The following is a 21727-nucleotide window of genomic DNA, read 5'->3' on the forward strand; positions in this document are numbered from 1 at the left end:
CAATAAAAAAAAGGATTTTGGGGGTTATGTCAAAGGCAAAAGAAAATCAAAGAAGCTATAGAATGCTTACAAGATAAAAATATCGAATTGGTTAAAAAAGAAATTGAGAAGGCCAAACTTTTAAATTTCTATTTGTATCTGTTTTCTTTCAGAAAGTAAATTAGCTGATCTTCCTTGTGCTATTGAAAGAATAAAATAATGCACTTTACCTATAAGCAAAGAGGTGGTGAGGAAACACTTAGCTAATGTAAATAAATTCAAGTCAACAGGTTCATATAAATTATATTCTAGGATGCTGATTGCTGAAGGAAGCAGCAGAGGTAATTGCTGAACCACTCATCATTGAAAATTACTGGAGAACAGAAGTCCCAGAAGATTGGAGAAGGGCAAATGTTTCCCCTGTCATCAAAAAAGGGAATAAGGTGGATCCATGAAAATATAGGCCTCTGAGCCCGACCAATAGATCTTTTGAACAAATTATTAAACAGCATGTATGCAAGTAATTGGATAAGAATGCAGTAATTAACCAGAGCCAGCATGGGTTTGTAACAAACAAGTCATGCCAGACTAATCTAATTTCCTTCTATGACAGAATCATGGACATGGTTGCTCAGGAAAATGCTTTGAGTGTTGAGACAACAGAAATACAGTCCTAAGCTCTTGCTCATGACTTGAAGGTTGTGGGTTCAATCCCTGCATGGTTCAGGTAGCTGTCTCAAGGTCGAGTTAGTGTTCCATCCTTCCGAGGCTGGTAAAATGAGTACCCAGCTTGGTGGGGGGGTGGGGGGGGTAATAAATAAATTACCTGAAAGTGCTGCAGAATAAGTTGGCGCTATACAAATAACAAGATTTATTTATTTAATTAATTTAAAATGCGGTGGATATAATAGATCTTGACTTTAGTTAAGCATTTGACAAAATATCTCATGCCATCCCTATTGAAAAAATGGCCAAATATGTGATTCACAACTGTGCACATTCATGCGAGAGGCAAGCTGATCAGTGTTGGGAATGCCCTTGAGCTAGAAACTTCAAAGTTGGAGAACCTGTAAACCAAGTGTGAGGCTTTCTAAATGCATGAGAAGGGAAAATCAATGCAACCCCCCCCCCCCCCCCAGATAAGTGCATCATTTTTTTTCTGCGTGAACGTAGTAAGATATGTATGTTTTGATTTTTCATGCATGAAGGTTTCCATAGCCTTTAAGCTACAAAATCTACTGAGCATCACTTACTCTGGCTATATGTTGAATTCCCATTATGAGGTAACTTTAAATGATTTTCTAGTCTCATGTAAATACAGATTAAACATTTAGTAATTAATAGTTTTTCAACTTCATATTATAATTTTTGTATTAAGTCCTCACTGTTTTCAAGATCCCTGCATTTTGTCAGTGAATATAAATATTCTTGTTTACATATGGAGGCTGGAAAATTTACCTAATCATGTCCAGCTGCCACAGGGTCCCTACTTTGCCGTTCCTGGCAGAGAGTTGGCAAAATATATACTGTATATTCACACTCCATTGCAGTCTATTAGAGGTATGAAAGCTGTAGAGTCAATGCACTCAACTGTTTCCTTAATTCCTATAGACTGTATTGAAGAGTAACCATCCATAATCGGGATAGTTTTTTTAGTCTCTGGAATAACAAAGAATGGTTCCATTTACTTACAGCAAGCAAAGATATGAAAAATTATTTTGATACACAAAGAATTCCTAGAAGGAGCGCCTTTCTATGCTATATGCACCTACGGATATTTCACATTTGCTTTAGGTTTTGCCTACACACTGTGTTACACAAGTTGCTATAGCACAAAATCAATATCAATTATGTATATAAAACCTCACTGCAAAACTGCAAACATCATGTCCTACAGCACAAGCGGGATGCCCAATTAACATGTAAGGTTGTATGAATTTCCCAAGTACCCAGTAATCAGGGCACAAGCATAATAAGGCTATATAAACAAGATTGGCAAGGGATTCATTAAGCAAGCACATTACACATACACAAGTATTCCGCATTAACAAAACACTGTCAGTAGCGTTCCACCTCAGCGGCCATGCCTAGAAACAGGTGCTTGACGATATAAACAATGATCAAATATTATTATAATACCCTATACTGGATCATCACCAGTCGATTAAAGAGAAATAGACTGTGACCTCATGCACACTATGTGCAACCTGTGCAGCTACAACGGAACCCAGTAGGTAACTCTGACACCTTTAATGCAACCAACAGCTACCTATTGACTATTTAATTGCCTGTCGATACTGAGCTGACCAATTTCGTAGCTCACAAGTACTGGTGGGCTGTGAGAGAGACATGAGGGGATGTTGTTAGATCATTTACCATATTGGAAAGCAATGGTCCCATATAATGTTCATGTTATCTATGTCTGTCTCCTTACTGCTATATTACAGAATCTGTGTTCTAGGAATGTGTAATACGGCATCAATATCCTTTTTGTACCTCTGCATGTCTCCAATTTTATAGGAAGGAACACAAAGACTTTTTAAAATAAATTCATAGCAAATCAATGTGAAAAAAAATGTAGCATGCTCCCAACATATGCCATATTAAGTATTTCCCCCCGGAAGAAAGAGTGCTTACGGTATCTCAAGCAGATGGGAAGCTATGTACACCAGCTCTAAATTTGCATGGAACAGATTGGTGCTGTGACTTCCTGCTGTTTTCTAAGCAAGAAGGAGCTGCTTCATTAAGTGTCTGGACAGAGAGTTGTAGCCATAGATGTTCCACAGACCTCACCAGGGTTGCCAACTACCCATACATTCCTAAACAGTTGGTAGAAGACCAGTGTCACACTACCAGATTTGAATTGCGGATTCCGTGATTGGCGTCCGTGGGGATGATCAGTAGTAAAACACAGACATTGAAAGTCATGTATTTTTGATTTTTTTTTTTCTTTACACTTGCAGATACGAATTGTGTATTCCGCGAGCCAAAGAAAAACCACAGCATGCTCTGTTTTAACGTGGTTTCACCCACATGGCCTCTATTGATGTCAATGGAGGCGTCCAACCTGAAGCCATATGCAATCGACATTGCATATGGGCTGCAGGTACCCACGTCATCTCTAAGTGATGGAAATACAAACTGTAAAAAACCCTCTACTGCGCATAACCGCCTGCGAGCCTCTGCGGTCATCCACAGTACAGGTAAGTGCCATATGCAGGGTCACCGGCCAGGCTCACAGCTAGATTCTCTGTGGGCCTCCCGAATGCGGAATCTGACCGATCGTGGGAGCCTGGCCATATTATGGTTCTTTCTACTGTCCATGAAAAAAGTGAACTATCCGTGATTTCTTTTGAGACAGGAGGCATTTGTATAGATATTGTGACTGCAGTTATTACAGTGAATGCCATCAATATGTTCATATCAGTACTTTCAGATATAGAAATATACCACTTATAATCTTTAAACTGTAATTTATTTTGGTTTTCCAATTTGTCTGTAAAAATGTTGGCTGTCTGTGATTTTTGAATAAATTGTCCAGAAAAAAAACTGAGGTTGGCAATCCCGAGCCTCCCACTCCAATCTACTGCCAAATCAATTAAACCTGATGACTTGGAAATGGGGCCAAGTCATTTTAAAAGGTTTAACTTGGTTCTGACTTTTAAGATTCAAAGCATAGAATGGTATTCAGTCAGTCTACAGTATTCAGCCTTTCTGGAAGTAGTTTGTATGGTAACTAAAATTATATATAAGAGTCATGGATCAAATGTCTTTGGTTTTCTGCAACTCTGAAATAAAAAAAAATCTATTTTACCGTTCAAACTCTGTATTTGCAAACTTTCAGTCTTGATAAACTTCAATGAGTGTATCTCTTCTATTGCAGCTTCATGTATGGGGAATTGACAGATAAGAAGACCATTGAAAAAATCAGGCAGACTTTTGACAACTACGAGTCAAATTGCTTTGAAGTTCTTCTTTACAAGAAAAGCAGTATGTATATCGTCCCATTGTGTTTTCCTCATAGGCAGACTCCAGAAATTCTGTGATAACTGGAAAACAGTTTTACCATATCATTTGTACAATTTATTTCCAAGGCTCAATACTGTTCAAAACACCAACGTTCCCCACTATATTTCTTTTCCCTATACCAATAAGTTTGCTTCAGGTGAATTTGCATCTGCAATTCCATTCAAAACAGGTGTTATTTCTACTCTATATTCTTGCATCAACCAACGCTGTCTGTCCAACTTCTATTTATGTTAAAAAGAATGGCCAGGATTAGAAAAAGCATGGCTGCTTTCTTCCAAAAGCTGCACCAAACATGTCCATGTGTTGCGTCTGGTATTGTAGCTCAGGTCTGTTAAAGTAAGTGAGGCTGGGAAGAAATACCAGATATATAGCAACCTGTAAACAGGTTTTAGAGAAAAGTTACAATTTTCTTCCAATTTTGGACAATATCTTTAAAGGGAACCTGTTATGAGCTTTGAGCTCCATAAACTAAGTTATGGGGCTCAAAGGTCAGGAAGTTGGGAGTCCGGGGCGCAGAGTTTCATACCCACCAGGTACCTTGTTCCAGTGCTGTGTTCTGCGAAGTTAGTACACGCATACAGCATACCTATTCAGCCCAATGTGTGCATGCACTGTCCCATTCATCTATATGAAATACAACTCCCCAGACCCCCTGTTCCCTGACCGCTGAGCCCTATAATATAGTTCATGGAACTCAAAGGTCTTGACAGGTTCCCTTTAAGTTGGGAAGCAGACTTCAACTTAATCAGCAAGATAGCATAATTGTTCCTCTACAGAGTCAAGGTGCAGCCATCAAGACTCACATGCAGAGCCTGCCATAAAAATATTGCATAGAAACGTATATCCATCACCAAAGATCCAATAAGATTAAAAAGCCATTTTAGTTTTAATAACTGATTAAAATCTCATGGAAACAAACATAAAGAAATCTGCTTATGCACTTCAAATCCCACACAATGGGTTCTTACTCATAGCAGTAATGAAAAGATCAAATGTAAGAATTTAAAGCTTATAGCTTAAGTGGATGGAGCAGGGAAAGAGCCATCATGTGGTCGAACTATAAAAATATTGCACCTCAAATATGTGTTACTTCAGCGTATTCACCTGATGTACTCATAACAATGACAGCTAAATGCTATATAACAGAACTTACCTTCATCTTTAGCAGTCACCTTTTCTTGGTACACTCCATGTGTCCCAGTAGTCAGATACCCCCAGGACTCACAGTAGAGCTGAAAAGTGTAACAGATGGCTATTGTAAGAGATCTGAAGCATGTATCAACACAGTATAACATAAATTATACTAGGGATTCACCATTAGATGACAGGGACAGAGGGTGATGATAAATAGGTGGTGAGGATGATAATGATAACAAATATATATGATAAAGTAGCAGTGGAGACTAGAGCAGAAAATACGAAACCAAAATAATAATGTCCAAAGAACACTGTCGCTGTTGTGATTTCTCTGTACATCTTTACCTAATCCTTTAACACTAGACATCATTGCCTCTAAGTAGCCTTCAGTTTTCCCTACTGACAACCCTGTCTGAAACACTATCCCTGAGAACAAGCAGATATAAGCACGCGGACACAAAGCTAACAAGCAATGTTTAAACAAACAAGGAATAATACAATAACCCACAAGCTAGGAAAACACAGATTGAACTAGAAATACTCAAGGAACAAGACGCTCTGACTGGACAAACTAGACAAGAGCAAGGTACTTAGAACTGGAACAAGAAATTCTAGATAAAGCACATTGTCACAGCCATGAATTGCACCACACTGCTGAAGTCATAAATGCTTAAAAGAGACTAACCAAACTCTGCATATTGTATGGAACTATCTGCTCCAAACAAGGTAACAGCTTCCTGGCAAACATCTGGGCTGGGGTATGGGGCAACAGAAGTAATTGATGACCTAACCTGTGGAAAACCCCTTTAAACCTTGATGGGGGAAAACATTTGCATCATGGGGAGTATCTTTTTTTGTCCTTATTCCTTTACAAATTGTGTTTGGATGGTGAGGGACCCTGTTACAGATTTTGAACCTCAACTCATTCAACTGATGATGTGGGAAGGGATAATGGTGTATTTTCATCTGTTAGTTGGATGAAAGATATTTCTTTGAAAGAATGCTCTTAGAAAGATTTTTCATTTTTTCCTTTCTCATTGAACATGTATGGCCAGTTTGAATGACTGTAATGGACAATATGGACTAAAATGTGTATGGCTGTATTGGTGAAGCGATTGTTCACCAATGATTTGCAAAATGGTTATTCAACCATTAATTAACTCCTAACTAATGTGTAGACCTTATGCATATGGCCATATTATGGTTGTATACAAGCTATGAGTAGGGCTTTCTGTAGTTTATTGGATTCTCCTTAAGGCTTTAATGGGGTATTCTGGCACTGGGAACTGCACCTGCAGTACCAAACCTGGCTGCTGCACTATGGCCAGTGCATTCTGCTTCCTGCGTTGACTGAAGTTACCACCAGCCTGGGAATCAGCTGATTGGTTGGGATCCAAATGGTGTGTTGCCACCAATCATCTATTGATAACCTGTTGGTCATCAATAGAAAAAATAGAAAAAGTCCCAGAATACCCCTTTAACTTTACTAATTGCAGCTAATCTGTTAAATCCACTTAGAAAACATGCTCAGAAATCCCCAGAATAAAACTTCAGCTCTCTCTATGAAATCATATAAAGCCCTTTGTTTCTATTGATCTCAGCTGAATTTAATACTCATTAAAATCAATATGCAGGTCCACCTGGGAAGCTAAAATGCAGATTGAGATAAAGCAGGTTATTGAGCTGTTAACTTTCTCATCAATAGTTATTAAAGTATTAGTTAATGACTTTCATGAGACTTTCTGGGCTGTATAATTATGCCTTCAGTTAAGTTGTGTTTTGTGAGCACGATGACTTAAATTAGCTATATTCATGGATGTCACCTACAATCCATATAAACATATGTGACATTACCTAGCAGTGCATGCACATGGATTGCTATAGTATGGTTTATTGAGTCCCAGCTGCAGTAATAACCATGCTTCATGGAACAATATGAAGTTCAGACCACTAATAAATGTGGCTATGCAGAAGTAAATGCTTACAGTGTGAATTTCATATTTCTTCTTCTGTGAAAAGGTCAATAAATTCACTGCACTTAAAGGGGGTGTCCAGTTGTAAACTATTGATGGCCTATCTGCAGAATAGGCCATCCATAGTAAATCACTGAGGATCTTCCACCGCAAATCCCAGCCAAAGAGCATCTTACCAGGTCAATGCACTTGTGCTCTGAGCTGATTTCTGCAGGAAGCAAATAGCTCCATTCCCACTGCAGTGGCCAGGCTTGGTATTACAGGCAAAGTTTTCATTGAAGTGAATGGGAACTTTGCATGTAATACCAAGGCTGGCCACTGCAGAGGAAACAGAACTGCCTGCTTCCTGCACACATCATCTCCCTGCATAAAACACACCAGCATGGTGAAAAGCTTATTAGTGGTGGTCCTAGGTGGCAGACCTACTATAGATGGCTTAACCTGAGGATTGACTGTCAATAGTCTACAACTGGACAACCACTTTAACATCATTCAACCAACATCCCAAAATGGAAATTGGATAATTTTAGGGGGATTTCTAAATTCTTGTTGTCCGCTATTGTCATTCTGAACCCTACCACCGTAGTGTGCCAGTGGGTCATATAACAGATCCATTCACCCATAAACAGATACTATACTTCATGTATTAAAACTTGGAAAATACCTCATTGCTGGTGTATTTATATGGCTGTAAGACTCTATAGTGACAGATAGTATTACTTGTATTGATGTTCTATTATATTGTTAACTCATATGGATTTTAATTCTATCTTCACAGGAACTCCGGTTTGGTTTTATATGCAGATTGCTCCAATAAGAAATGAACACGACAAGGTTGTTTTATTCCTTTGTACTTTCAAAGATATTACATTATTCAAACAACCGATTGAAGATGAATCTACACGAGGTAATTGTTCTGTAACTCATCAGCGATGTGTGTCTCAAGCAGCATGTGTATACAGCATGTGCAGCAATTCACTTGTACCAAATCATTGTGTACATTTTTCATGGCACGTTATTACCGATACCTTGGTGAAAACTCAACATATAACACTAAATACCAGTTACAGGTGTTGCAAGCGCCAAATGAACATTTGTCAAGTTGCAAATATTCATTTGACGGACTAAACATTTGTACACAATTTGCCTAATGCAGCCATTGCATAAACTGCGCAGATGCTTCACCAGTCAAGTTAACAAATGCTACATCTGTAGTATAGTGCAGATATTAAGACATGACAAATATAACAGTACAACACAGTCTATGATGTTCTGCACTACTATACTAAATTCCACTTTCGACAGCACCTTAGGGGTATGACAGGCGCTCATCAGTCATATCAATATATCAATAAAAGGCGTTACATCAACTATATCAAGAGCCTTCATAATCTGGGCATACAGGACAATCTTCTTGGCCTATACAGGAGAAAGACTGCCCTATAAAGAAGTGTCGCTATAATAAGGGCTGATGAGAGGACAGAGTCGAAATTGGGACCTCACTATCAAAATAATGAGACCGTTCAAGTCCCAACCATCAATGGTTCAGCAATGGGGTTTCCATAGTAAAATATCATTGAGATCAAATATGCTACTACTTTGTTTTTGTCTTCAGTAGAGATGAGGGAGCATACTCGGTAAGGCGATATACTCGAGAGAGCATCGCCTTTTTCGAGTACCTGCTGGCTCGTCCCTAAAGATTCAGGGGGGGGGGGGGCGCGGGGCAGCGAGGGGGAGCGGGGAGGAGAGTGAGAGAGATCCCTCTCTCCCTCCCAATCCCTTCTGCAACCTCCCGCTCAGCCCCGCGGCCCCCCCGAATCTTCAGGAACGAGCCAGCAGGTACTCGAAAAAGGCGAGGCTCTCTCGAGTATATCGCCTTACCGAGTATGCTCCCTCATCTCTAGTCTTCGGTCTGGTTAATCCTAAGTTTTCATTTTATTGTCAATTAGTAGAACAAATAACTGCTAGTCAATTTGATCCTGTAATAAAGTCATTTTACTTTATATACTGCTCAAACCTTCTGTCTACCTGTGCTATAACACGACACGATGAACTGTTGTACCTTGTACTTCTTGGTTTCAACTGAACATCATTCATCCTTAAAAAAGACTTGTATGTAAAACCTTGTGTCATAGTTGCAGTTACATCTTATGTCTCTCAACATGGTGTGTAGCATATGTAGTCAGTAGTCATTACACATAGCCGGTAGTGGATAAGTAGATGAGCCCAGCAGTCATGACATGTAGTTGGCAGTGGAAAGGCAGATGAAGTAGTAGTCATGGCTCATAGATGGCAAAACAGCAATTTAATAGGCATAGACCAGGTCAATTAGGAAGAAATGATAGCAATATAGGTATCAGACAACAAATGTAGTCAAACAAGTTGGGTCAGGAACAGGCACAGTAGTCACAAATATGTAATGCTAGGTCAAGACTATTGAATAGGAATCAGGGCAAGTGTATGGAAACTGAATAAACACAGCACAGGTAACAGACAAAAATGTTACAGCTCCAGACTAAAACCCTGGATGGTTTATATCAGTAGAGGGAGTTGGTCATAAGCAATAGATGGAAGTATAACAAGGACAAGGGAACAGAATCATCAGATAGCACATAGAAAAGAATAATGTTAAGAGAACCAACCCAGCAGAACGCTGTTTCAGATCAAACCTTGCTTAAAGTTCAGTTCGGCATGCACCCGAACCGAGTTATTAGTAAAGTTCTACCTAAAACATGGTTCTGCTGGTTTATGTTGCTCAGAGTGTTATGCAGGGCTATTATGACTCTTAGATAGTGTTATACACCAGTTTTAGGGGTTTTGGTGAACTTCCCGTTCAGTTTGAACTCATTTGGACTAAACCTAACATTTTGCAGAAGTTCAACGAACCAACGAAACCAAACTTCTCAAAAGTTCGCTCATCACTACCTATAAAATATTGTATAATGGGCTCTCAGACAGTATTATACAGCAGTTCTAGGGATTTTAGTGAACTTCCTGTTCAGTTCAAAGTGATTCAGACCAAACTGAACTTTTTGCAAATGTTCAGTATATTGTTCGAACTGAACTTTTGAAAAGTTTGCTCATAACTAGAAATAAAATAAATGTGAACTCACTTACAGCTGAATGGATGCAGAAAGTTGAAAATCTGTTCCTTTCATCTGAAGGGGATTGTTTTCTCAGCATGTACAAGGATTTCTGCAAACATGTGAACATACCCTATAGGTATTGGCAATTAGTGGCCAAATGGCACAGCGTAAAGATGCTGCACTATGAAGAGGCCAGGGTCGTACGATCAAACTCCAAGATTGATATTATAACCTTTTCCTTTCAGACATTTTTACTAGAAAAACTATTGCTCATTTTTGCCTTATGATGTTTTGCCATTTAGCTTACCTGCCTGGTGGACTAGGTTTAATGTAAGACTATGGCAAAAAAAGAGTATATTTGACCGATGTCCTGTTATTAAGAACCATTCAGTTGGATTTCTGCCCATGAATTCGGATGACATCAATTTTTCCATTGGTTTTCTTATTAATTTCAGGGCTGATGGAAAAGTTTTTCATTTTTAAGTCCTTTCCCATCTCTTCAATTTGAAAGGATGACAAATAGAAATGAGCAAACTTGAGAACTACAAGACAATGTAATTGGTTGGATGTTCATTTAGTTGAGGACTTATTATCTAGATGCTGGTCCTAATGTGGAAAAATGGGGCCACCCAGACAAACTGCACCTAAAGTATTAATTTCATGAAGGCAACTACCCAGTGGTCATGGATGGACAGAGTGCACATTGGTGTGGCTCATAGAAGTTGGTGGGGGTCCAAAGAGAGGACCTCCTCTATGATGTTCAAATTTCTAAATAGGGCATATGTACAAGGATAGTCTTCATGAGACAAGCCTTTTAAGAGCAATTCTTTGGCCCTTTCCTCAAAAAGTCTAACAAACAAAACCCATGCTTGTGAAAGCTTTTACGAAGCTAGATACTTATGTCTGAGACACTATAAATAATTGATAACATTAGTAGCATTGGACCAAGGCCCAGTAATTAGTTTCTTATTGTTATTTTTCACCTGTTTGCTTACAGCGGAAATGAATAAAAAAGACTTAGTGCAGGCTTACGGCTCTAATAGAGGTACCTAGTTAAAATTTGATGCTGTACTGTTTACAAAGAACTGCTTGTAAGATAATAACACGTAATGATCTGGAATGCAGTAATCAATGGAAATACAAGAATGAAGCCGGAATATATATTGCACATTGAGAACCAGATGAAAAACTTGCTGCTTATATTCAGACTTATAATTGCTCTAATCACAAATTAAAATCTTGCTTTACGGAGTTTGACAGCTTTGCCTTTGTTAATGAACTTGCCCCTGGAGATCCAAACAAAGGCTTTGATTTCAGCTCTGCAGTTGTATGTTATCTTTAGAGAGCTCTTCAGCTTTGGGTGAAGTTTCACTTGATCTTTTAAATCACCTGGCAATATATAGAGAGGCTCCTACTCCATCACTATGACATTAAGAAAAATACCTGTCATATTTGCTTCTTTGTTGAATGCACCCTATGGTCAGTACGTTACTGTCCAAATAAAGCTGACTGCAGTGTTCATCATGTGGATCACTGGCAGCGAGTCTAGAAAAATGCCTGTCCTGTGATCACCACTATATCTCCAGTTCTGAGAATCTGCAGAATTTCCATTTGCACACAAAAGTTTGTGTATATGTGTAAGGGGGGTCCCCGGTCTATTGCATTTATACATAGTTAATTGTTGACAAGTTTGCTACTGTTACTTTAATAAGGAGCAGGGATGAAGGAAACCCAGAAATGGTGAGGTTGGCATGAAAAGGGGAATATGAGGAGAATGGTGAAAAGTGTGCAGCATTAAGGAGTATCCCTCAGGAGCAGCACAGTGCAGTGTGGTATCTGTACCTTCAGACCTAAACCAGAGAGAGAAAAGAAGAAAAGCATCTCACTTTGTAGTCATTTAATTTTGGGTAAGGGCACTTTGAACAAAAGAATGGATAGCGTTTGTCTTAATGGGGCAACTCATTTAAACTTTTAATAACCGCTGTATAGTGTGAGCACTCTTTAGTGACTGCAGCAGCTCAGGTGCTTGACAGAGGGAGGAGGCTTTCTTTCATCCCATAAGCACCCTGTGATGCTCATTACTTCAAGTCCCTTGGAGTATAAAAAAGTACACTTAAGGCCACCTGCACACGGGTCGATTTGCATTGCAGAATCTGGGTCAGTCATCCACCAACGGTTTCTGCAGACAATAGCGTCCATGGCATGCTATGTAAAAGTCATTCTACGTCCACACAAGCGGAAATCAATTGCGATTTCCGCTCGTGGAGGAAAAATTGCAGCATGCTCCATTTTTGCACGTTGTCGAAATGGACCGCTTCCATTAAAAACAATGGAAGCCATTTAAACTGTGGCACTTCCGCAATGTTAATTGCGGAAAGGTTGTGGGACCCGCGTCATCGCCTAGTGAAAGCGTGGGAAAATCTGTACTGCGCATGTCCGACGGCGAGCCTGCAGAATGTCCTATGGATTCCTTATAGAAGCGCGTTCTGAACAAGCCCTTATCCTATAGGACCGTACAATTGCAGCAATGCCAAGTAAGGCCGCCTGCAGACGGCCGGGTCGGATCTCGCAGCGGTACCCGACCCGAGCCCCTGCTGGGACCAGCGAGGCACTCACATCCGGCTCTTGATGTGCCGGCTGCCACCCACATAAGTAGTATGAGTTACAATATGTAGTTTTTTGTTTTATTAGTTCTGTTTAGTACAAAATACTTAAAAAATTTTTTTGCATAGCCACCTGTGAGAGCCAGAACTTTTCCCCTCATCAATAGAACTGCTAAAGGTCTTGTTTGTAGCAGGATGAAGCGTAGTTTTATTCTTACCATTTTGGAGGGCATATAACGTATGATCACATTTTTCATTAATGTTCTGGCAGACACAGGATGAACAAAAACAGCAATTCTGGTGTAGTTTTTTTGTTTCTTTTTTGAATATGGAGTTCACCTTGCAGGATAAATACTCTGTTAGTTTAATAGCCCTGTGTAATATGATGGCAGCAATGCCAATTATGTATACTTTTTCATTTGCCTATATTTTTGACCCTCTAGGTCAGCCCCATTCACTTATGGAAATGTTTTAACTCTTTGCAATCCAATTTTGCATTCAGGGTTTCCTAGGGGGCTTTCTCTTTCTGCAATTATACAATGGCGCCATCTGCTGGCTAGAGCCAGGACTGCGGTATGGAACATGCTGGAGAGGCACCCAACAACAGAGCGGCCAGTAATATACAGTAAGAATACCCTGCCGGATGTCTTCCGACATCTGAGCTGTACAGCCTTCAATCAGAATGTCTTCAGAAGTCAGACAGTGGATTGGAAAGCGTTAATGCACTTTGATGCAAGTGCATTAAGTTAGTTCCCAAGTTTTTAGATGGTAGCTAAACTCTGACAAATATTGAGTTTATACTATCAGTTGTAACTGGCCAATGATAAATTGTGTTAAATTATAGTAAGCTATATCGCATAGCGCCATTGGCAACTCTATGTATATGCCATCTTCTGAAAGCCATACATTAGTTTAGATTGGAAAGTGGAAAATAAGTATATTTTGCTGACTTTTACATGAATTGTCAGAGTTGTGCTGAGCGCGCATTGTGCCTCTGTCTTATAGATCAACTTAGGGTTGATCTGATGAGGCACATGGCAAGAAGCTGTAGAAGAAAATAATGGAGAAGCGGCTGGTGTGTTTGTTCTCTTTTTACTCATTATATTTGCTCGACATCTCCTAGGTTTGAGTGGTTCATGCTAATGGTTTTATGCCATGATGACATAGCACAATGGAAAATCAGGTCTCCCTTTTTAAAAGGGAATGTGTCATCAGAAAATGACCTGTTATATAAAACATATTTTTGTGTTAAACATATTTTAAGAATGTTTGGTCACAATCTATATTTAACCCCTTAAGCACCAGGATGTTTTGGTCCTAAAGGACCAGTCACTTTTTAGGGATTTAACCCATGTGGTGGTTTTACTGCCTTATTTTATTTTCTTCAGCTACCAAAATAATTTTTGCTGCATTTTTTAATATCTTTTTTTACTGACTTTTTCCCTGTGTTTTTAGTTTTATTAGGGATAAAAAGCGATTTTTTTTAAATTTATAGTTGTTTATTTTCACAATTAGTATATTTATGCTAAAGTAAAGTACAGGAATGCATTCCTCAGTTTTGAATGTTTTGATATAAAATTTGTATAGTCTCAGATTACAGGGCACATATGGCGAAGGTTTTGTTTGGTTTTGGCAGGGAGTCATTTTCTTTCTAAGGGCTTATTCACAAGAGCGTATATCAGCCACCGTTTTCACGGCCGGCCGATATACGCTACCATCTGAGCTGTCTTTCCTCCTTCCCTCCCCCTCACCGCCTCTCTGCCTCCCTCTTCCCCTCTGGTTGTTTGCAATGGGAAGGGGCAGGACAGCTGCGGACAAGGGATAGGGAGGGATCGGAAACTTAGCTCTGCCCCCCTTCTGCCCCCTCCGATGGCAAACAGCCAGAGGAGAGGAGAGAGGCAGAGAGCTTGTGAGGGGGAGGCAAGGGGGAAGACAGCTCAGATGGTAGCGTATATCGGCTGGCCGTGAAAATTTCGGCCGATATACGCACCTGTGAATAAGCCCTTATGTATTTTTTTTAAATTTAATTATGTAATTTTTTTTAAATTTATTTTTGTAACTATTGTTTACAGGGTTTATGTCCCTCATGACATTATATAAGACATCTGGGGGTCATTTGCATGTCATTTTTTTTTTATTTCACACTTTTCCACTGTACCTGGGGCATCCATAGGAGCCCTAGTTACAGGGGAAAACATCCCAGGTAGTGACAATAGTCACTAACAGAGCTGCTCTGGTCTTGCTAGGCCCCTGCAGCTCTGCTGTGACAGAGGTAACCCGGCGGTCACGTGATCACCGTGTCACATAGCGGAACTAACACTTCTGTTTTCACTTTTTAGTACATAGTGCTTGTTGCCTCGAAAGGAGAAGGCAAAATCAGTTAAAAACCATGATTAATCTGACAGCTAAGGACCATACTTGCTTCTGCTTCATTGCAGGAGCACAGGCTTTAATCCCGCGCCATATTTTTGCTATTGGCCTGGATTAAAGCCCAGGACCATGAGCTGTAAATATAGGGTTTAAAAAAAAAATTCTAAAATTCAGCATTTTTCACACTGACCACGGAGCCTAATAATAAGCTAATGCTTTGTAAGCTATAGTGAAAATTTTGCAGCAGTCATCTCACTAGCATCACAGGCAGGATTATACTAAAAGATAACACCTCTATGTAGATAATACAGGATCCACCATTCACAAGTGACTATCTCCTGCCCTCCCTGCACAATGATTTTTGTACAGGTCACAGAACATGTCTAAAACAGTCTCCCATACAAGTTAATTGGTCTCCACATGTCCATTGTGTGAATGGCCCATGAGGCTGTTGTAATGCATTATTCTAAATGCTGTTAAATGCAACTCAGAAAAGATGGCCATCCCCTAGTCATGTATAGACGGCAAATGAAAATAGATTACCAAAAATGGAAAATGTTTCTATATCTGCTCTTTATAAAAAAAATTGGAGACATAGTCCCTTTAAGGTGGAAAGCAGGATGTCTGCAAAAACCTAAGAATACTGTATCTACAAAGGGGGATACATCCAGAAAAGTTAATTAAATCTAAACAAAATTATTTGATATATTGTAAATTATGTGTACAAATATAACATATGGCACACATGTATAGTATGTTGTATAACAGTCTATATTAGAAAGAGAAATGCAACATATATAGTCTATCTATTTACCTTAAAGTGACATTCCAGTTTTGGGACAAAATCCTTTTCTAGATCAGAGGGGGAGCGAGGTATTTTGCTTGTAGTTATTCTTCTTTGCCATACCTCTGATCCACTGTTTCCGAGTCCTGTTTGTGTCTGACCAAGATGTTCAATGCAGTGTTCGGACTATCGAATCCCCACAGTGAATTGGTAGTGTTAGACTACCAATGTATCATACCTGCTCTCTGATTGGCCAGAGCTGCCCATGTGATAAGCACTGGCCATACAGACCTATATTTTAAGCACCATAACTTAGTTTATGGTTCTTATAGTGGGTGATAGGTTTCCTTTAAAGCAATCAAATGCACTCCAAATGCTTTATAAATGAGGTTTTACATAAGGATAGTTATAATGTACTTACAAGGGCATGTTGTATAGGTGGGTTTTTAGGGCTCCTGCACATGGGCAGATTTGATTTGCGGAATTTGTCGCCAGTGGCTGCCTCCGGATTCTACAGCAAATACTGCCCATAGCCTTGCTGCTCACAAGCGAAAATTTTGACTCGCGGCAGAAAAATAGCTTCATGCTCCATTCTGGACAGGTAAGTGGGCTCACCAGCTGGGCACAGGATTGGATCCCGCATGCTGGGTCCAACCCTGTCGTGTGCAGGAGGCCTTATGAGCAAACTATGAATTATAAAATCTTACAATTATTATCTATATCCTTTGCTCAAAGGGTTTGTCTAGTATTTGAAAAAGTATTTTTTCCCCAGATATCATTTTCTGATCAAATAGATTTTTCCTGCTGGGACCTCCACCAATCTTGAGATTGAAAGGGCTGAGGCCCATTTAGACCTAATGATTCTTGCTCCAAATTTGCTCAAAGCCATCTTTTGAGCGAGAATCATTGGGTTTAAATGCATGGACATTGTGCAATTTTCGTGCACGAGTCGTTCCTTGCTCAATTCTAATTTTCTTGAATTGAGCGATGAACTGTTAACAATGGTGCAGGCTGTTATCACAGTCAGCAGTGCTGATAAGATTCTTACAACTCGTGTTCCACTGGTAGTTCACAACAGGACATGTGCTATAATCTGGGAGAACAATACAGCTGTTTGCTTATGCAAAACAGCTGTATTGTTGGCCGAGCAATAGCGACGCTGTCCCGCTCCGCCTGCATAGCTTTTAAGTAGCTACTATAGAATATGCAAAGATGATCGCTCAAAACTGTCACTCAAACTATCGTTTGAGCGACTTTTGAGCGATCATCTGTCAGTGTAAATGGGGTCTTAGCCACTACTTTTAGATCTGAGCCCCCTTCACAGTCCTTCGCTACACAACAGAAATTCTGGTTGGGGGCTATACAGGAAACTGAAGTATAGCTACATTCAAGTTAATAGGGCAGGCTGCTGGTCTTTAAACAGCTGGTGTCTGCAGACAGCCAATTGATTGGAACTTTTTGGTAGTATGAAATAAGGAAAAACAGAGCACTAGAAGAATACAAGTATACAGTAGCTTCCATGACATGCTTCCGATTTTCTACCATCTGGATAATATATACTATGATTAGACTAGGATTGATTTTGGAGCTTACTGATTGCTTTATGCATATATCTTTTTACCAGGGATATCTATAGTCTATCAAAGTGAACTCAATTTGCTGCTAGATATATTGCCAAAGTGGAATACATATTAAAATAGATTCAGTCTTTATAGATTATCTATAAACATCACTCTCTACCTAGTGGAGTCGTCTCTGTTAGTTGTCAGATGACAAACACAGATCCTCCTCTGTCTTTTACATAAACCAACATATAAATTAATTGGAGTTACAGTATGTCAAGTTCAACAGTACAATAAGTCCAGGGTTTCCTTTAGATTCATTGCACTCCTCCTCTTTTCTTTGTTTATTCATACTCCGACACCAACTTTGCCTGAAACTCTAACTATGAAAGACGGCGGCAGCCAAATTTCCTAAGAAGTCACAACTCCCCCAGGTGATTTGGCCTCAAAGTCCAGTTCATACAATAGCCAGAAAATCGTGGACAGAAAACAGGACAACAACCCGTGGATTGTGATAAACTGAAAAATTAGTGTGACCATAACAAATCTTATTAAGTAACATAGAGTTTACTCGGTGTTATATAGTGCTGACCTTTCACCTGGGATTGTAGAAAATATATGTAAGTGACTGTTTGCTCCAGTGCCTTACCATCTCCATTGTACAGAATGTTTGTTATCTCAGAACATTGTCCGTGACGTAGACTATGACTTTAATTGTATGTTCATTTCTGTGACTGTTTATTTTTTTTTGAACAAGTTAAAAAAAGGAAATACAAAATGGGATTCTTTTTCGCGCAGCTCACCTTGGATCAACTCAACTAAAAAACACACAAAGTAAGTTACAGTAGCTCCTGCAGTAGTTTGTAGTAGCCCCTTATTTTTGGTAGTTAGAGCTTCTATTCCCTGACCTTGTGGTGTTGTGACTCTCCCCTGCCCGGAATACCTGTGATAATCATTTTTCATATACAACTGGAAAAGGAAATCACAAATCCAGCCTCTTCTATTAAAAATTGATACCATATTCATATCATGTTTGCATGCCATTTTTTCCCCCTTTTCGCACTTGGCTGGTGGTTTTCTGAATTGTGTATGGTGAAACATTCCATTAGTTTACATCATTTTGGTTATCATGTGGGCTCATGCACATGACCCTGTATGCCGCTGCATGCTGCCTCCATAAGGCGCTGCATTCTCTCTTATGAGTAATGGATAGGCATGAAACAGAGCATGAAATTATTTTTTTAGAAAATCAGAGACACACTGAGGCACAGAACGAACTCCTAGCTGGCAATTTAATACGGATCCACACATAACAAATCAGTACTGCTGCCATGCCCTTGAGTCGTTTGCCACTAAGTATTCACAATGCATTTTACATTGACATGTATGTTGAAGGAAGTGTTTATGCCCTTGTCATACTTGCCACAGAATTCAGCATTTGGCTTTGCATGTTACTGCTGCATTTTACCACAATGTTTTACGTGCTAACCAGTTTTCGCAAATAGTTTATACAAATGGCCACAAATGTCCATGCGCCATTTCAAGCACTTATCCTTTGCAAGTGTCTCATTTTTACATCAATTAACTACTGAAAAAATTTAGAAACAGATGTGAAAGTCACATTTCAACTTTGAGTATATCACATAATATTGAATCATTTGCAATAATATACTGTAGGAGACTATATCCTTCACCTATAAAAGGTCCTGTCGTATTAAACATGATATCAGATTTGCAGGTATAGAGCAGGAGCTGAGCTGATTGCCAGCGGCAAATCAGGGAGTGGAACCAGGGTGGCGTCTTTTCGTCAGCCTAGTCCACGTGAGAGCACCTTGGGTCTTGCTGAATGCCTTTCTTGTTACTGCAGCTGGTCACTCACGTGTCATTTGTTGAAAATACCTTTGGGTTTCCCTTTGTAATTGGCTGTTGGGTATCCTTCAGTATTTGGTGCTCGCTTCTTCCCTTCTCTACTTCAATGTCTCCTATGGTGTATAGACTGATTGGCCAACAGAGATGTGTTTCCCCATGCTGGCTAATCAGTGATAACTGATGTGTGTTTATTTTGGGTGTGGCCTAATTTAGGGGTGGGTTATTCTGCATTGTTCATCCATTCTGTTTAGACATTTGTCTGTTTGTCTGGTGTCGTCTACATTTGGTTTGAGTCTTGTCCTTTTTGAGACTCCTGTCCGATGGTGATCAGATGCCTAAGTTCTGTCTTGTTTGTTCTGCCTGTTCGATGGTGATCAGATGTCTAAGTTCAGTCTTGTTTGTTCTGCCTGTCCGATGGTGATCAGATGTCTAAGTTCAGTCTTGTTTGTTCTACCTGTCCAAAGGTGATCAGATGCCTGAATCTAGTTCTGTCTGTTTCCTCCTTCTGATGGTGGTCAGACATCTAAAACTGTATGTTCTGTCTGAAACCCCTTGGTGGTGAATGCCTGAATCCCTTCCTTCCATTGGTGAGCGGACATCTGAACCATGTCCTGTTAGTTGTATCTGGTGTGGCTGTGGACTTCTGTCTGTTATGTGCATTTTCCTGGTGCTGTTAGCGTTTCCATCTGCTGTACATATTTCCCTATCCTCCATCTAGGGTCAGGTTTGGTTCCTTAGGTTTGAGTCATGGGGTCATCTATGTTGGGATGATCTCCTTGCTTTAAGGCAGGGTCCTCCAAGCCAATGTTGGTTAAGGATATTATTCCTATTCCTGTCTTTTAGTGTATCCCTTGTTTTGGTGTTCTTATATATGTATATATCGGTCCATTAAGGACATTATCGTGCCATGATTTGATGCGTTGGTGACATCTGTAGAGGGTATCATAATTGCGCCCTGCACAAATGTAAGAATTGCTATTTAGTATTTTGGAAAAGGATTCAACATTCTGTCCACCTGTACTCTGCCAGTTTTGAGCTAAGAATTTAGTGGATGGTCCCCATCGATGACTGACAGTCTTTCCTAAATGACTTTGCATACACACTTAGAACCACTCATTGGACTCCTTAGCCCAGAATGAACGAGTATATAAAGGGATAAAAGTTATACTGAATTGTTTCCCAAAAAACTTCCTGCTCTATAATATCCTGCCTGCAGATTAGATACCATGTTCGATGTGGAAGGTCACTTTACAGCCAGTATCAGTTCATGGTTCCATCGTCTTTCCTGTTCTCCCTAATTTACTGGTTTATTCAAGCTCATGAGTCCCAGACATCTGTGTAAAACTGGTATAGAAAGAACTACGTGTGGACTACAGTGTCAGACCGCTCATCTGAGATTAGTTTTAAGGCTGCAACAAACTTTTTCCATCATGTGTCTAGATGATAGGAAGCTGACAAGAAGCTGAAGATCTTGTCCAGATCTCACATGGGTTACATTGTTACATCACTTTCTGTTCCACCTCCATTCTTGTACGGGAATCTCGGTCTTTTCGTCTTTGTGTTTTCACCATTTTTCAACACTTTATGTTTAAAATATTTCCTGTGATAAGTTAATATTAGTAATGGAAGGAAGCTTTGACTTATTACAAACATGATGATCTATTGTATGCAGCTATTCTCCAATAGGAATCCATAATGGAAGGAAATACTGAAAGCCTTCTATGTATATAGGCGAAAACGTTTTTGTGCATTCGGTTGTCTGAATAAGTCCTAAAGGTCCCCATATAAGTCTATCGGAGGCACTCAAATGTGCACAGGTGTGCAATACACTGCGTAATTCAGTGAAGAAAAGACCGCATCTGGAACTCATTAGGCTAAGTAACCATTTAAATCGGGGTGTGTTTGTCTGCTGCATGCAAATAAACATGCCCTGCGTGTGCAAAAGTACAATAAAATATGCATGCAAAAAAGCATACATAGTGCAAATATGTTGTGCTGAGGTGTGGCCAAACATGCATACACCTGTCTGAAGGAGCCCTAAAGTGATATGCTGCAGATATAAAATATCCACTGCAAGTCAACTCCATGCTGATTTTTTTCCCCACACAATATGTTTGAGATTTGTTTCATACTGTGAGTTGTCCATGTGGAAAACCTGCAGGATTTTTGTCACATGTGAACATACTCTAAGGCAGTGATGGCGAACCTTTCAGAGACCGGGTGCCCAAACTGCAATCCAAAACCCACTTATTTATCGCAAAGTGCCAACACATCAGGGGGTGGGGCTTATCACGATGCATGGTTTTACCTTCACTGTTTTAAAAAGGACAGGGCT

At 39.7% G+C, this 21727-nt stretch overlaps 1 protein-coding gene across 1 annotated transcript in view; it reads left to right on the plus strand.

Moving 5' to 3' along the window:
• Positions 1–21727, plus strand: part of KCNH5 (potassium voltage-gated channel subfamily H member 5) — a 343547-nt gene that overhangs the window by 70579 nt on the left and 251241 nt on the right. Inside the window, exons 3-4 of the mRNA XM_066605821.1 lie at positions 3863–3969; positions 7897–8025. Coding sequence (XP_066461918.1) covers positions 3863–3969; positions 7897–8025 — 236 coding nt within the window. The remainder of the gene's footprint in view (positions 1–3862; positions 3970–7896; positions 8026–21727) is intronic.

The sequence above is a fragment of the Eleutherodactylus coqui genome, chromosome 6 (genome assembly GCF_035609145.1).
Source record: "Eleutherodactylus coqui strain aEleCoq1 chromosome 6, aEleCoq1.hap1, whole genome shotgun sequence".
In the NCBI taxonomy this organism is placed as follows: Eukaryota; Metazoa; Chordata; class Amphibia; order Anura; family Eleutherodactylidae; genus Eleutherodactylus; species Eleutherodactylus coqui.